General features: G+C 43.0%; 1 protein-coding gene across 1 annotated transcript; it reads left to right on the forward strand.

Moving 5' to 3' along the window:
* Nucleotides 1–111: 111 nt before the first annotated feature.
* RBM24 (RNA binding motif protein 24) lies at nt 112–12,636 on the forward strand. Its single transcript, XM_057700246.1, has 4 exons — nt 112–972; nt 2,106–2,229; nt 3,632–3,686; nt 10,274–12,636. The coding sequence occupies exons 1-4, from the start codon at nt 805–807 to the stop codon at nt 10,635–10,637; spliced, it is 711 nt and encodes a 236-aa protein (XP_057556229.1). The 5' UTR covers nt 112–804; the 3' UTR covers nt 10,638–12,636.
* Nucleotides 12,637–17,118: the final 4,482 nt, after the last annotated feature.

Below are 17,118 nucleotides of genomic sequence, written 5' to 3' on the forward strand. Positions count from 1 at the left end.
CCAGCGCCGGCTCCTCTGCCCGAGCCCGGCCGCCCAGCACCGCGCCGCGCCGCGCAGCTCGGGGAGAGAAGCAGCTGTTCCCAACAGCTGGGGGGCGGCGGCGCCCGGCGCCCCAGGTGCGGCCGCGGCCAATCGCAGGCGTCCGGCCCGCCCCCTCCCCAGCCGGGCGCCGACCCCCGGCCCGCGGGGGAAGGGAGCAGAGAGGTGGAGAGCCGTCCTCGCCACTTGTCTTCCAGCTTCCGCGGCGGGAGGGACGAGCCCGAGCCGAAGCCGCGCGGAGTCCCCCAGCCCGGGCCCCGCCGCCGCGCCCCCCGCCCACCTCCGCGCCCGGACGCTCGCCCCGCCGACCCTCCCCGCGCCCCACCCGAGACACCTACCTAATTTCTAGGAAAGAAAAATCTACCTCTAAACGCACCCCGTTCTTCGCTTGAGGACCACCCTCTCTTTTCATTTTCCGCCCTCCCGCCGGGTGAGTGGAAGCCGTGTGTGCACATCCTACGGAACCGGAGCCTAACCCAGACGATCCGGAGAATTTGTACCGTGACCGGCAGGGGGGGCGGGAGGAGAGAGCCCAGTCAGGTCTCCCGGGCTGCTGGCGACTCCGGCAGCTGCGCGCCCCGCGCCCTCGGCCGCCCCCGGCCGCTCGCCCCCGCCGCGCCGCCGCCCTCGCCCCCTGGCTCGCCCTCAGCCCCCGGCGGCCGCGAACCGGTGCGGGAGACGCGGAGCCGCAGGAGGAGGCGCAGCCGCTGCCCCAGCCGCAGCCGCAGCCGCAGCCGGAGCCCGAGCCGCGGGGCGGGCGCGAAGATGCACACGACCCAGAAGGACACGACGTACACCAAGATCTTCGTCGGGGGGCTGCCCTACCACACCACGGACGCCAGCCTGCGCAAGTACTTCGAGGTCTTCGGCGAGATCGAGGAGGCGGTGGTCATCACCGACCGGCAGACGGGCAAGTCCCGGGGCTATGGATTTGTAAGTTGCGCCGGTGGGGGGGTGGGGGGGTGGGGGCGACAAAGAGCCGGGAGGGGAAACCGAGGACCGCGGGGGCAGGGAGGGACAGAGTGGCGCTTGGCCCGAGGGGTCGGAGTTGGTAGTGAGGGGTTCGGCGTGGCAGGGCGAGGACCCCCGCGGATGTGCGCGGCGCTGCCCCTCCGCTCCCGGCTGAACTGAAAGTTTGCGCGCGGCGGAGCTGGGGAGGGAGGGCCGGCGCCTGCCTCGCGGGGTTCGGAGGGGACCGAGAGCGCTGCGGTGTCGGGGGACAGCAGGAGCAGGGGTGGAGGGAGAGAAGTGTGATGACTGCCGGATTTGGGGGTGCGGGGGACTGGGAGGGAGGGCCTGCAGCCCCTGGGAATTGCACTCCTGGGTTGGAGGCCGGTGGTTAAGCGAGCTGTTGCTTTGTAAAAATGCGTGTGTCTTTCCTGGCGTTTCGACTGGGGCAGGGAGGGGACACCCCAGGAGATCTGGGGCTCTTTTTCTTATGCCACCCCCCCACCCTCTTTTTAATTGCAAAGATAGATGAGTTCTTTTAAAAGATGAGCCTCTGGCTCTTTGCCGAACTGAAAGAGAGCAGAGTAAGCTTCCCGGAGATTTCAGCGTGCAAATTCAGCTACCGAGGAGCGGGGAGCCCCAGCGTAGGACAATAGCTATTGTCGCTGGGGAGTGTTTGCGGGCTTGGGAACACCGGGCGGATGTGAGGCTAGTCTTTCTTTAAAGCAAACAGTGCCTCTCAGGCCGGGTAGGGACCGGGGGATGGTCGGCGGAGGGGAACCTGGAGGGGTTCGGGGACTGAACTGAGGCTTCCAGATCTCTGCTAGGCCCTGCTAGCACCCCTAGAACTTTGGGGGGGGCGGAGGCGGGGGGAGGCCGGTGTATCTTTCCTCCTTTCTGTTTTTTTATTTTTTGTTTGTTTGTTTGTTTGCTTTGGACGGAGGATCAAGGAATAAGTTCCATCCCCATCCCCCCAAAAAAAGAAGAAAAAAAAAGTTTAAGAACCCCCCTCCCCCCCCAGTTTTCTTAACACGAATGACTTCTCCCGTGCGGTTCTTGGTTTCTTCAGGGGTTGATTTAGAGCTTTGTGTGTATGTCTGTGTGTGTATGTTGCTAAGGTCACCATGGCTGACCGGGCTGCTGCCGAAAGAGCCTGCAAGGATCCCAACCCCATCATTGATGGCAGGAAGGCCAATGTGAATCTGGCATACTTGGGAGCAAAACCAAGGATCATGCAACCAGGTGAGACATGTCCCTTGACTCCCCACCCCCTTCTAGAGACTCCCCCCGCTCCCCTTCTGTATAGAAAGAATCCCTGACTGGGAAGACACTAGTTCCCTGAGAACCTGTACATATGTTTAGTAAAGTTGAACTGTGGCTGGTTATTCTACCAAAGCATTAAAGATAGATGAGAGTTGTAAACACTCCTTTCCTAACTTGAAATGTACCTATGGACAAAAAGTAGATCTTGGGCGTGAGTTCAGTTTGCACACACCCAGACTTGAGCTTGACTTATCTGTTTCCTATGTACAATCCATTTTCTGGTTTTTAGCCATCATGTAGATGATATGGGCCAAATGTGTCACCTCCTGCTGGTTATACTTCCCTTCTTAGTGTTGTCTCTCCTATTGCCACCAGTTTCCCTGTACTGAGAGCGGGCAATTCAACTGGAACCCTGACCCAAGTGAGGCATAGGGGTGGCGGTGGTGCCTGGATGGTAAATGTTCCAAGTGAAATCACAGAATGTATTAGTAATGAAAGAAAAGGAAGAGATTTTATGTACTCCAGAACCCTTATGTTACAGGTGAAGAAACTGATGCAGAGATGAGAAATGGTTTACTCCAAAGTCAGGTAGCTATTAGTCACCAAAAGGGAGAGAGTTTTGTTTACATGAAAACATGACCTTTTGGATGATTTGCAACACTGCCCTTTGCCTTAGCACAAGTAATTGTGAATCGACTATTGAACAAATGTAATCTTTTTCTTGGGCATGAAACTTCAGTTAAGTCGTATACTTAAGTCTGTCCATCTGAAATTTTGGAAAGAGGTGGACACTTCAAACAGATTTACTAGGAAACTAGGTTGTCAAGAAAGGGAATGCATGTGCAAATATTCTCGAGCATTAAAAAACATGCATTTGTCTAATACAGTGTGTGTGTGTCCGCTATCCGGAAAAGAAAGTAGAGTTTGTTTTTGTGAATTTTTAATGCTATAATCTGTAAAATCCATAATCTTCCAAAGCATTGTCCAAAGCATTCCAGAATGTTCCAAATTAAAAAGGCTTTTGAATAGATCATGTTTCAGAATTGTAGGAAGATTTGTGACATGTAACTTCATTATCAAGTCCTATTGTTCTTGGTTTCATTCCACAAGAACTTTCTCTATGTATAATTTTCTAAGGTCTTATTCTGTCAACTAAACTTTGCAGATCAGTTTTAGTTTCCACTTGTAAACTATTAAAATTTTTATTTAGATCAATGATAACATTATAAATGACTTTTAAAAATAGATTTATAATATTTTCTCTAAAGTATTAAAAGAATGATTACCTTTTCTAAGTGAAAGGTGTGATTGCATTTTGTATGTAGAAGTAATAAATGCCTAACCATGCACAAATAGAGAATGTGATATGTTTTATTGTTAGGTTTTGCCTTTGGTGTTCAACAACTTCATCCAGCCCTTATACAAAGACCTTTTGGGTAAGTCAATTAATCAGGCCTTCCTAAGTTTCAATATGGCCATCATTTGTTAACCTGCCTCTTTGCTGTATCCAGACAAGACCATCATGTCACAGATTGTTCCCGGTTATACATATCTATATATGTCTGTGTATTTTGAATGCTGATAATATAAATATTTTTAGATGAGTCAAGTTATCTGACCAAGTATGCAGCCTCCAAACCAGACACATTTTGAGCTTATGATTAACAAAACAAAACAAAAATACCAGGTATGACTTGTGTACCAGACGATTGTGCCCCAACACCATTCCCACTGTTCAACTTGACTCAATTGTATTTATCTCTTTCTAACCTGACAGGGCTCGTATACAGTTAAGCTAACTGATCAGAAGGATACGATGATAAGAGGTGGAATAGTTCTGTTTGGAATTAAACTCTGTAACCAGTAGACTCAGACACACAAGCTCAGATGGTGATTAACGATGCATGGATGTTGGTGTTGTTTTATTTTTCACAATAGTCAATAGACCTCCGTGTGCTTTATTTTATTTATTACAGTAATGAAGTGGTGTTGATAGCTAAACTGTGTGCTTTTTTACTTAATTGAAAAGAGCTGTAGTGAAAGTGTTTTCTTTTCCTCGGGGAAGGGGCTCTTTGTGTTTTTGGTTTTGGTGGTGGTGTTGACGGGTGTTGACTTTTGACTTTGCCATGGGAAGCAAAGGGCCTTTTTTTTTCCTTGCTTTTAAGCTATAGCCTGTGACTTCCATTTAACCATATTTTTGTAGTGAGTGCTAAATGGTGTGATTTCCCTCTGTAAGAATACAGATTCATCGCTTGCATGTCCTGTTTCTGTTTTACTGGGGCATTTTTCTGGGAACGGGGGTTCTTTCTTTGGCAACGTGTATCCACTTGAAGGCCTTTTAATTTTAAGGATCAACGACTCTCATCGGAGCTCATTAACACTGGCCAGTTTTTTGAGTACAGTAGCACTAACTTTCACCTTTCAGACCTGACTCAGGTGAACAGCCCGCTTATATTTGTGTTCTCTGGGTTCTGTGATTACCAGCTTTCCGCATCCAAGCTCCCCCATTTCCCTTGCATTCAGACACGAGATCCCCAACCACCTCCTTTATTTTGAACACTTAGGGTCTGTTTTGGCTGTCTTCTACCTGATCAACATGGCTGTAACTCTAATGCCAGAGATTTACACCCTTTTTTAAAATATTCTAACTGTTTAGAAGTGTTTCATCCTCAACAATAGTTTCTTCTCTAGCATAGCACCTGGACATCTACATGTATAACCTGGAAGGTTGGATTCTATCTACAAAGATAGATATCTACCTTATGTGTCTCCAAGAATAGATCAAAAAGAAAAAAGAAATAATAATTTGACTTGGAAGAGTCAAGTTATATTTTCCATGAATACCTTCTTTGGAACCTTCCCTTTGCCATATCGAGGTCTCACTCTTACTGCCAACCCTTACTTTTTTTTTAATCATAAAAGAGTTTTCTATCCAATATGATTAGAAAGGGCCTTAGTATATCCATAACGATCTATCAGTGCCCCATCCAAACCATTCTGGTTACTGATGACAAAGAGTGGATAAATGGGTCCAACTACTTCTGTGGATCCTCCTCTCATTGGCCTAGACTATGTTTAAGGTGGAACTGGGGACAAGAACATACATCTTTAGAAGTGATGGCGAACTTAGTCCTGATCTCACATTAATAATCTTGAAACCGTTATCACATAGCTAAATCGATCAAGCGGTATTAGCATGTGTGTATTTTTCTCTGTGCTAGTGGATGGTACAAAATAAGGAGATGGCATTTTAGTTTGGGAAGCTAAACTAACACAGACTAATCAGGAACTATTAATTGCTAAATTATTTGGTATTATTTTAAGTACAAAAGGAATTCAGAATAGCAAGAAAAGAGGTGAGTTGGAGGAGTTGGACAAGGCTTTGTGAAGACTGGTACTAGACTTGGACCATGGGTATGTCCTGGACAGTAAAAGGAAGAAGGGATGTGTCTAAAGGGTGTAAGATGAGGGGAGCATCAGCAAAGGCACAGAGGGAAAAAGACTCAGTGCAGAAAAGACTCAGTGCATGGAGGAACCAGACTTTTATGGCGGGTCTTGAGAGCTAGACACAGAACTTTGGACTGGCTGTGGTAGTCTTCCTTACAGACCCTTGAGAGAGAAAGTAGCACAAGGGAAATAACAACCAGAATAAGATGTCATATGGAGATTTTAAATCAAGCATATTTTGATAGTAATCTTTGGTTTTTCATCCCTTCTAATATTAGCTGTCTTTATAAAGGATGATGATTATTACTGTTTGCATAAATTGTTTGAACTTGAGATTCTTATTGGAAATAGATGGCATTCCAAATAAACCAAGCAGGCCTTCTCTTTCTTTTTTAAGGGGTTCTTAACACTGCTCTAATTCCCAGAGTCTGTACCTAACAAATCACACCTGGTCATCCTAAATTCTATTTGAATGCCACATGTTCTTATTTTTAGGCCTGGAAAGAAGCTTGAGAATTTTTAATCTTACTTGACTTGTTTGAAATTCTAGGAACTATTTTTTTATATGGTCTTTAAATGGCCCCCAGATTACTCTGGGGCTTTAAAGAGAAAACCTTGGACTGAAGGAATTTCTGTTGTAACACAGTGGGCAGATTATAGAAATGTGTGGATTTGGTAAACAATATCTTAAAAATATTTTATATTTGAAAGAATCATTTTCTCATTGAAACCCTGGAGAAGAGAGACTGTGGATCTGTGAGTAGAAAATTCCAGGCTAATTTAGATCAGCTTGAAATACACTTAAATATTTACTCAGTACTCCTTTAAGTGCTAAGTTTTATTCTAGTTGTGTTAATGCATAATAAGTATTATACTGTCCACTAAGTGGGACAGAAGGGACAGTAACTAACATTAACTGAACACCTGCTACTTGCCTGGTCCTGATAAAGGATTTACATAAAATATCATTTATCATGGTAATTATTTGGTGAAGGCATTGTTAACGTCCTTTCCATGGGTGAAAAACTGAGATGCACAGAGGTTAACTCACTTCCCTTGGGGTCTACTAAGTGATAGAGTCTAGTTCTAGGTTCAGAATCATGGTTTGCCTGCCCTCCAAAGCCACATTCTTTCCGCTGCGTCAAGCTGTAGCCCAAAAGACACAACTCCACTGTGTCTTATAATCTAGTAACAAAACTAAGAGGCATCCAGAAGGGTGGTCCATATGGCTTCAGATAAGGCAGAGAGACATCAGGTTGGTGGGATCCTGGAAGTCTTCATGAAAGAGGTAGAAGCTGACCTAGATTTTAAACCATGATGGAGGACAGGGAACTCTTGCAATGAGTATGTTCCTCATTGTAGGCTCTTCACATAGATAATTTTATTTTATGCACAGCAGTTCAGGGTTGGAAATATTAGGTTCATTTCACTTATGAGAAATATGTGAGACTAAAAAGGTGAAGCAAATTCCTGAAGGCTTTACACGTGGTAAGTGGTAGAGCCAGGGGGATAGGATTGCGATTTCAACAGGTAGAGATGAAGTGAGGATTGGCATCCCTGGCAGAGGGATGTGACGAGCTGAGGTGTGTGTGGTGCGTCCAGGAAATGTTGAGGAGCCCAGCTGACCTGGGTTCAAGGAAAGGCAAGAAGAAATATTGGAAAAATTATTTTGGAGCCAGAAGTAGAAAAGGCCTGGCATGCCAAACTTTAAGAAGTTTGCACTTAGTTTGGTAGGATGTTAGGGACCTTAGTTACGTTAAACATGTGAATGAGATGCAGTCTGTGTCAGTAGTTTATGTGATAGGTTGGAGGAGGAAACCCTTTAGGATGTCAGAAGTCACAGAGAGATGCCAGAGGGACCTGAAGAGATAAGAAAAGGAAAACATGCTAAATTTTCTTTGAAAATTGTCCGAGGTGTTGGCTTTGCTCTTGTGCTTTTTTTTTTTTACTGCTAGGCATGTACATTCTATGATTCATTGAGGGAAAGGATGTTGGTAGATCTCTAGCAGGAGGGAGATTCCCAAATTGCCTTAATGGGTTCTGCAGACTGTAAAAGAACTCCTAATACAGGAATCTGCCACCTCACCCTTCCTGAACTATTTTAGTCTCTCCATGGTCTTCTGGATTCTCCTTTCCCAAGCCTTAAAAAACTCTGGGGTTTCATTTGCCTTCCAGATGGCTTCCTAACCCTTGCCAGACTTCATGTAGGTTTCTGATATTCCAAGGGACTTTATAGTCATTGGTTGGCATTATCAAATGAAAACTATTAATGTGAAATAAATGCAGAGACAAGAGTCCTGTAGGAACCCTGCCTATCTATCATTTAAAGCATTACACACATACACACACACACACACACACACACACACTTTTATCCTGCCTATTTGTAGGCTAAACATTTTCAGTTACCACCTTTATTCAGAGATACAGGCCTAGCAACCATCGTGTTGTCTTTGGAACTCTGGGAGCACAGGGGTTAATGTTTCAGTATCAGTGAGATCCATACTGGCTGGCCTTTGCAGCTGATAGATGTTTTACTTTGGCCTTATAAAGACATTTTACCCGCTGGAAACCCTTGTCGCATGACAGGATCAAAAATAGCCCGGCTGCAGCCCCTGCTGTCCATCACCACATGTAAACTGGCATGAGTGAGGCTTTCTTATCCGTGTCTGCACATCGTGGACATGGTGGCCTCCAGGGACAGTGTTTCATAAAGCCACACCTGTTGCTGTGAGCAAGCCAGTCACCTGACCTGCAGAGACGTTCTGAGTGTGTGTATGACCATGTGCCTGGTTTCTGACAAGCAGTTAAGAACATCTCTAAGTGTCCTCAGAAACACTTGATGACGTCATTTCTCCTGGCACTGGGAAAGATCTACAAGTCTAGTAAAATTGAGTGTATTTTTATCATTGGGGTCAACGTTCACAACCCGCTGTGATAAATTCATCTTTTCCATGGATGTTTGTTAATGAGTGCTTTCAGTAAAAATCTGAAAAGGCAAAGCAAAACTTATGTTTTCGAAATCTAAATATGAAGTTTTCTGTTTTGAGTTCTTTAAAGTTCGAAGAGTGTTACTTGTGCTTATACTTCTGATAAGTTGCTTTTGGCAACAACCAGATGGCATTATGGTGTCATAGTTTTAGAATATAGGGGGTTTTGATGGAGATTATTCTAAAGAAGGATGAAAATAAATCAGATATTCATGGTAGCGTTTTAACTGGGCAGTTATGAATCGCAAGAGTGAGAACTGAGACACATGTTTTTTAAAAAATACCTCTTGTGATTTATTTTTTTAACAAAATTAACTTTTAAGTAAGGCCATTGGAGTGTGTCTTGTATGTGACCTCTGGATGCATAATTTTAAAAGGTACTTGATTTTGTTTCACTTTCTAGAACTTTTGCAGGATAATATACCATAATAGAATTGATTTGTATAAAATATCTACCAGTAGGGAAGATTTAAAACAGATATGCTAATCAACCTATTTCTGTTGAGTTAGAGGATAAAACAAGAGTTAGTAGATGCTCAAAAAAAAATGTTTCCTTACTCTTATTATGTAACGCTTTTAAGTTGATATTAATTTGAGAAATATTTAGTTGTGTTTCCCTGTCCCTGCCTTTTCCCTCAGCCTCATCATTTCCCCAAAACCCCTTCTGTCTGTCTTGCATAGAGATAAACAAGCTGGCTGACCTTCGGTTGCCTGATAGTCAAACAGGTTTGATTGACCCTTGTGTCTTTATGAATTTAATGGAGAAAAAGAAAGAAAGAAAGACCAAAAGCGTGCTGCACATCTCTTTGGGAATCACTGCCATGAATGTTAATAGCATTTCTGTAGCTTCCCACAACAGCCTCTTGTGATAGAGTGAGCTGCACTACAGTTCGTTTGAGAAGTGTGATTCTGCTGTGTTTACCACACTTGTGAACTTTTAAACTCCTTTTTTATTTTGTCGCCTGCTTCTTTTTTTTTTATTATTATCTTTAATAAGGGTGACTGAGGTTGCAGAGAGATTAATGTGTGCTGAGTCTGCATAGCAATTTCCAGTAGGGTTGCCATGATAATAAACATACGGATTTGGTTGAAATTTATTGTGGTTTTGAGAAACCGGCCATCACCCTTCTGGAACTGAACGATCACAGAGTCCCTTATGAGTCCCAGTTTCACAGTTAAGAATTTTTCTATTTGGCTAAACCGTTTTCGTTGTACGAACTCATCACAAAATTTTCTTTAGTCTTAATCAATTCAGCATTTATTAAATACCTCCTCTGTGCGAGGCCCTCCTGAACCTTGATTTATTTCTCCAAACTCTGGGCTCCAAGATACTTCTTGGTTCCAAAGTGATCCTGAATAAAAATTCTAGCAGGGAGGGGATCCTATTTTCGTTGTTGAATTCCTGATGGGGCACTCCGTGATTTGGGCTCCCGCCAGACTACGTCCACAGAGGACTGGCCAGTGGATATTGTGGCAACCCTACGTTCATAATAACCACTAAATCTGAGTTTGTCTGACCTCGGAAGAAGCCATGCCCCAGGACAGGAGGCAACTCCTGCCTGACTCCGCTCTCCCTTTCTCAACAGGATACCTGCCCACTATGTCTATCCGCAGGCTTTCGTGCAGCCTGGAGTGGTCATCCCCCACGTCCAGCCGACCGCGGCGGCCGCCTCCACCGCCCCTTACATCGATTACACGGGAGCCGCGTACGCACAGTACTCGGCGGCCGCCGCCGCCGCCGCCGCAGCCGCCGCCTACGACCAGTACCCGTACGCAGCCTCCCCGGCGGCCGCGGGCTACGTCACGGCCGGGGGCTACGGCTACGCGGTGCAGCAGCCAATCACCGCCGCCGCGCCCGGGACCGCGGCCGCCGCCGCCGCCGCCGCGGCCGCCGCCGCCGCCTTCGGCCAGTATCAGCCTCAGCAGCTGCAGACAGACCGGATGCAATAGGCCAGCGCCTGATCCAAGTCGAATTGTTTTTCTCTTTCCCTCCCAGTTTCCCAATTTTCAGTAGCTGATAAGAGTTAACATGGACTGAACAGCTTTAAAAAAAAAAAAAAAAAAAAAAAGCTATGCTATTGTGAAGCAGAATTATGATGATTATTTTTTTTATACTCCAGTAGTCATTCTAGACGTGAAAGAGAGGAGGATGAAGGGGAGTGGGCGCAGTTTTGGAAATCAATCCCAAAGAGCCTGAGTAAATAAAAGGCCGCGACAGAAATGGTGGCAAGAGGAACAGTGGAACTTCACTTTTATAACGGGATTTTTACTTTTGCTCTTTTTATAGTATCAGGGAAGCAAACTGCCTTTTACCAGTTAGAAAATGCTGTTTGAATCTAGTTGAACCAGGGAATACAGAGTGAGCAATATGTAGCTTGAATTACCTTTAAAAGCAGATTTAAAAAAAAAAAATGGTGAAAGCACTGATTGTCATTTTTAGCAGTCACTATGGCCTAGAGAACTTTTTCAGGTAAGAAGGTAATGTTCTTACTCTCTCAAAAATGGGCATCGAACAATCAAGGTAGGAGCGTGGCAGTGGGTGAAATGGTGGACAGGCACCAAAGCTATTTTCTCATCCACCCAGTGGGTGAGTGGGACTGTGAAACAAGTGATGTGGAATGAATGGGTGCAACAGCTGTACAGACAATCAATAACACACACAGTTCTGGAAAGAACACATCACTTGTGCTTGTTTGATGAGCTTGTCACATTCTAATCCCTCTCCCCATCCTGTTTCAATTTTGGGAAACTTGTATCTGCTGGTGTCAGCAATTCTGATTCTGAAATAGGATCAGGCTTTTACTACAACAGCCTTCTCTTTCTATTTATTGTGTCGACTCGTGGCTTATGATTAAAGGCAGGCAAAGTTTGCAGACTCTAAACCCTTAAGAACTGTCTTAAGGACATTTATTTTTTTTCCCCTTTTTAAATAGTTTTACACTTTTTAGTATCTATTTCAGAGTCATATTTAAAACTATTTATTAGTGAATACAGTACATGAGACAAGAAGGTTACTGAGATTACAATTCTTCAACGGTTAATGATAATGTGGTTTATACTGTGCCTTAATAGTAATGCTATTTAAGATATTTATTTTTAAGTTTTACTATGCTGCACTCTAAAGAAAGGAACTTTAGATGTGACACTGTAAAATTATGTATTCATCTCATGGCATAAATTATTTAGTAGGTCTAGATGTAGCATATTAAATATTAACCTATTCAACTAAAGATGTTGACTTGGAGTTATTTAAATTCATATGTGCACTGTATAAGAGAGTACTCTTACATTAACACATTTTAGTTTATTTTAGTTTTTTTTTTTTTAAACAGGATCTATTGCTAGTTTCATGCTTCTCTGATTTTTGCTCCTGTAGCTCTCATTTATTGGTACTTCATTAGTTTAACACTCTTATGTAGTTTATGTGGTTTTTAAATGCTGCTTTACATTTTTCTTCTCAAACTGCAATACTTGCAATTTTTATTCTTAAACTAAATTGAATACTATTTTACACTGTATTGGATTTTTATACTTGAACAATTTCATACAAGGGAAGACAGGTTAGCATTTTTATGGACTTTCTCCATTATCACTGGATTTACTTTTAAGTATTCCCATACTAGACAGTGTTATGTAATGTAGACATGACTCTCCTGTGCAAATTATTTATTCATTGTGTATATTGCTTTATAACATTTCAGATCTTCTGATCTATTCACTTGTATTAAATATAATTTTTAAAAACTTTCGTCACATTGATTGTTGCTAATTTTGTCGTAAAAGTGGAATAATTTCTCCCTTTAACTAGAATTCATGGCTGTGATTTACAGGTAACATTTTCAGTGAGTAGAAAGCTTCCCGGATGCCCTGTTTCTATACCTTTTAAGTAAATTTCATTAACTCAGTATCTGCCTTACATTTAGCAAAGGATATAGGTCCTCCCCCAACAGTGAACCCTAAAGGATGATTCATGGCACTGATACAACCTGACGGTTGCTTGGAAGGAGTGGGCTGTAGAGGGGAACAGTCAGCTCAGATCTGGAGTAGCACAGTGATGCTGGGATCAGGTAAACTGAGGTCTGCTGCTAGCCTCTGCTGTGTACTAGCAATGTGAGGAGAACACGTTGCTTTTTGTAGTCCACTTCTGGGGTGAAGTTTTTATTGATTTCTCATCTATGATAATGGAATAGTAATATCTCTCTTACGTGGTTATTTAAGTATTAAAGTATATCAACTACTTGGCACAGAGTCAAATACATTACTACTTATCTAGATAAATGACTATTGGTAGCAGTTGTAATGCCCTGTAGCAAAAGCTAACCAAAGAGGAAATCACCTCTTGGAATGCTTCTATTTTTTAATTTTTTGTCCACAGTGATGTGGCCATATCTAATCAGGTGTGTCTCAGAACATCAGATGAATGCCATGTTCATTGTCTTAAAGTGTGCGTGTTATGTTAATTATCAAATGGATTGTTTGCTGGTCCCTTGGTCTTAATAGTTCCCAAACTCATGATATATCTTTTATTGAATTCCATTGGTTTTCAAAAATTATAAGCAGCAGAAAGTTATGATAACAGATTCCATCATACTTTCTACCTTTTTTTTTCTTTTTGGCCACCCAGCTTCTAGGATCTTACTTCCCTGACCAGGGATCAAACCCTCATCCCCTGCCTTGGAAGCACAGTCATAACCAAAGGACCACCAGGGAAGTCCCACACTTTCTACTCGATGATAACTGCTATCCTATATAGAGCCATCTTAATCTCCAACCTTAATTTTCCAAAGAAAATAGATACCAGCATATCCCTAGGGAGAGATCTGATTGCACCCCAAGGTATTATCTTGGTTCAGTAAAATAACTTCTAAGTTAACTTAATTCAGTCAGTGGATCAATGATTATTCCAAAAGGCAAGTTCATAATGTTTCAGATTTACGAAAGGTTGCTTTTGTCCTCTGTAAGTCATATACTGATTGCTGAGCTTTAAAATGAAACATTATTTGATTTATCAATTAAAAATAGGTCAGGGGCTTCCCTGGTGGCACAGTGGTTAAGAATCCACCTGTCGATGCAGGGGATACGGGTTTGAGCCCTGGTCTGGGAAGATCCCACGTGCCGCGGGGCATCTAAGCCCATGAGCCACAACTCTTGAGCCCATGTGCTGCAACTACTGAAGCCCACGTGCCTACAGCCCATGCTCCACAAGAGAATCCACGGCAATGAGAAGCCCGCACACCACAACAAAGAGTAGCAACCCCCCGCCATAATTAGAGAAAGCCCGAGCAGCAGCAATGAAGACTCAACACAATCAATCAATCAGTCAATCAAATTAAAAAAAAAAAAAGGTCAGATGGTTCTGGGAAAAGCTTGTCAAAATTAGCCATACCCAGGGAAGCCAAAAGTCCATGCACCCCTGACTATACCTTTCTTGGAGGTGTTCACTGACCTATACTAATAATATTAGCAGTTATAGAGAGGGCAAGATTTTTACTTTATAATGCTTAAGCACGTATTTCTAAAAGTAAATAAGTAAAAGTTCTTAATTTCTAATAAAGAGGGGAGACTACCCATGACACAAAGTCTACATTGGTCAGGAGGCTAGTTGTATTGTAGAGTTGGAAAAAGCAATGGTCTGAGATCCAAAGAGCTGTCCAAGTCCTAGTTTCTTTATTTACCAGCAGGGTGATCTTGACCCTGGTAAGCTGATAGTACCTAACATGCTGCTTTGTTTACCTCTCAGATTGTACTGATCAAATGAGTTAACTGTTATGAGAGCATTTTAGAAATTCTGAACTATCAAGCAGATGGAAATTATACTGTGGGAATATACACAACATTAATTTGGAAATTGGCCTCAATTGTCTTGTATGAAATGACCCTTCTCAAAGAGGACAAAATTGTTATCTCACGATGTTATCTCCATACTATCCCAACCAAGTCACACCTAAACTTGCTGCACAGCAAGAGTGGCACAAAAATCACATTGAAAGGTGGAGAGATTGCTCAGGAGAGAGAAGAGAAGACGAGAAGATTATGGAATATATGTCTCTCACAGGGGAACTATATTTCGCTCCTTCCTCACTCCTGTCAAATATTGTTCTTCTTAATTCCCTCTGAGGCTTGAAAGTGTTCATTAAGATGACAGGCTGAAGTTTGCAAGGACAGAGGTGAAGAGGAACCAAAAAAATAAATAAATGCATTTTCATGCTTACTTTTGTCCTCTCTTTTCCTTCAAGAGTTCCAGGCTGTTTCCATGGAAATTCTAACTTTGTTTTGCTTAAGCACTTCATACAGAAGAGGTTTCATTTTGGGTATCTGTTCTGAGTTGAATTTTAGAAGTTCAATAATGATTTTAGCTAAGTCATTTACATTCCAGACTTTGAAATCCCAATCATAAATCACAATGAGAAATAAATCAGACGATATATGTACAAGCACTTCAGAAATTTTAGATAAGAAAAAGGATTTTTAACTTTGATATAAATTAGTTCTATCTCAAAATTGCACAACATTTGGTCATTCTTGACCAACTTATTCAGAAAGAAAGTCTATAAAGTACCCTTCTTTCCAGTCACTTGTCTCCCGGAAGATGAATGTCATTGCTTTTCTAAATTCAAGATGCTACCACGAAGCTGTCAATATAATTTGTGATTTGGAGGCTGTGCATTGTTTTCCATTTTTCCACTCTTAGAGGTAATTCTGATTACATCATAACAGGGATTGAGTAGCAATCATTTCTTTTCATTTAATAGCTCAGATAATGTGTTCCTAAAAGGGCAAATATCTCAAACTGACTTCCAGAATGAGCGTGAAATACAAAAATATCATTTTGCCAAGTAGAAAGTTGTGGCTTAGCTCTATTTTTAAACTATGCTTATCTGACAGCCCCAATCAGGTATGAACTTGTTTACTTTCTGAGTACTCTGACTCTTAGCTGTGCCACCTGTGCCCTAGGTACCCCAGGTGAGGCGAAGAAGAAGATGCCTTTGGAGAGTCTTAGTATGCGCTACCATTCTGCATTTCCTTATGTACATTTTCAAATTTGAGAAAAGAGGGATGTGAAAAGGAAGTAGAAGAAAATAATGAAGAAAAGAAAAAAAGTCCCCTAAAAACAGGTGAAAGGGGATGAGATGGAGTGGGAGTCACGTGGGCCGGATCACATGAGGTGAGGGGGAAACATAAGGAAGAGCGGGAGAGGCGGCTGGCTGCGTGGCAGACCTCACCTGGTGGTGAGGAGTAGAGGATCATTTAAAGGACACTAATCAGGTATCTAGCTTTCTAGTTAAATAAAAGGCAGGACAACAGCTGAATTTTGGAACTATGCTTGCAAGGTTTAGACAGTAAAAAAAAAAAAAAAAAAAAAAAGGAGTATATTCTTTGTCGCTGAAAGCTTTTAGAAACAGACACTTATGGAGCCTCAGGTAGGATTAGATGGAGCATCATCATGGCCCTTGGGCCTCCAGGGATAGGGAACAGTGGAATTCTTTTATCTGTCGTCATTTTCCATTTTAAACCGACAAGCGAGTCAGAAAAGGGGGGGTGGGGGGTGGGGGGGAAGATTAAAGAAAATGTACTTACCTTGCTAACCAGTTTACTTTCCTTCAACATATGAAAAGGTCATTTGTGGCCGAGAAATGTGAGCTCTTCGCGTCAGTATTTGCACATGCTTTGCTGCTTCTGCCTCGATGCTGGTCACTCCTATTGATGGGACTTTGGAGAAATGACAGGGAGTTTGCGATGACAGGGAGTTTGTGAAGGGACACGAGGGACGCAGCCTGCACCACTAACCACGCGGCGAGTACCAGGTGCTTGTATTTAATCCTCATGAAACATAAGGTAAGTTATGGTATCCCCACTGGGCAGTAAGCAGCCTGCCTGAAGCCACAGATTCAGAGTGGTGCAGAATCAGGACTTCAAGGTGGAGTGGCCTGAAACCACATCCTCTGCCCACCACTTCACCACGCTGCTTCCTGACCCTATTCTTTCTAGTGAACTTTATGTGCTCCCCCTGGGTTCCTTAGACAGAGCCACTCCTTCCCCGTCCTCAGTCTCCTGTGATATGTGAGCAAGTGACCACTAAATTAGTGGAGGCAAAATTTCTGTATGTAGGTATAAATTCTGAGAAGAATGGAGGTAGAAGATTCCAGCAGGCTGAGGAAGCTTTCAGTGTTGCTCTGAACAAGGTTGATTCATTCCCAATTATGATCGAATCCAGTCTTTTAACCTCTAGCCTGACATCTGTGTGCCTTCTGTACCTGCTTATCAGTAGGGAGCCATAGTAAAAAATCCATTGCCAATTTTCTGCACTATTGCTACTTCATCAATAATATTTTTTTATAAATTTATTTTATTTATTTATTGGCTGTGTTGGGTCTTCGTTGCTGCACACGGGCTTTCTCTAGTTGCTGTGAGTGGGGGCTCTTCTTCATTG

This window comes from Hippopotamus amphibius, chromosome 11, assembly GCF_030028045.1.
Source record: "Hippopotamus amphibius kiboko isolate mHipAmp2 chromosome 11, mHipAmp2.hap2, whole genome shotgun sequence".
In the NCBI taxonomy this organism is placed as follows: domain Eukaryota; kingdom Metazoa; phylum Chordata; class Mammalia; order Artiodactyla; family Hippopotamidae; genus Hippopotamus; species Hippopotamus amphibius.

Bases quoted from the DNA above. Each gene is read 5' to 3' on its own strand.
- RBM24 (XM_057700246.1), top strand. From the start codon at position 805: ATGCACACGACCCAGAAGGACACGACGTACACCAAGATCTTCGTCGGG. The intron at 973-2,105 runs GTAAGTTGCGCC...TATGTTGCTAAG, and splicing joins AGTCCCGGGGCTATGGATTT to GTCACCATGGCTGACCGGGC. The intron at 3,687-10,273 runs GTAAGTCAATTA...CTTTCTCAACAG, and splicing joins CTTATACAAAGACCTTTTGG to GATACCTGCCCACTATGTCT.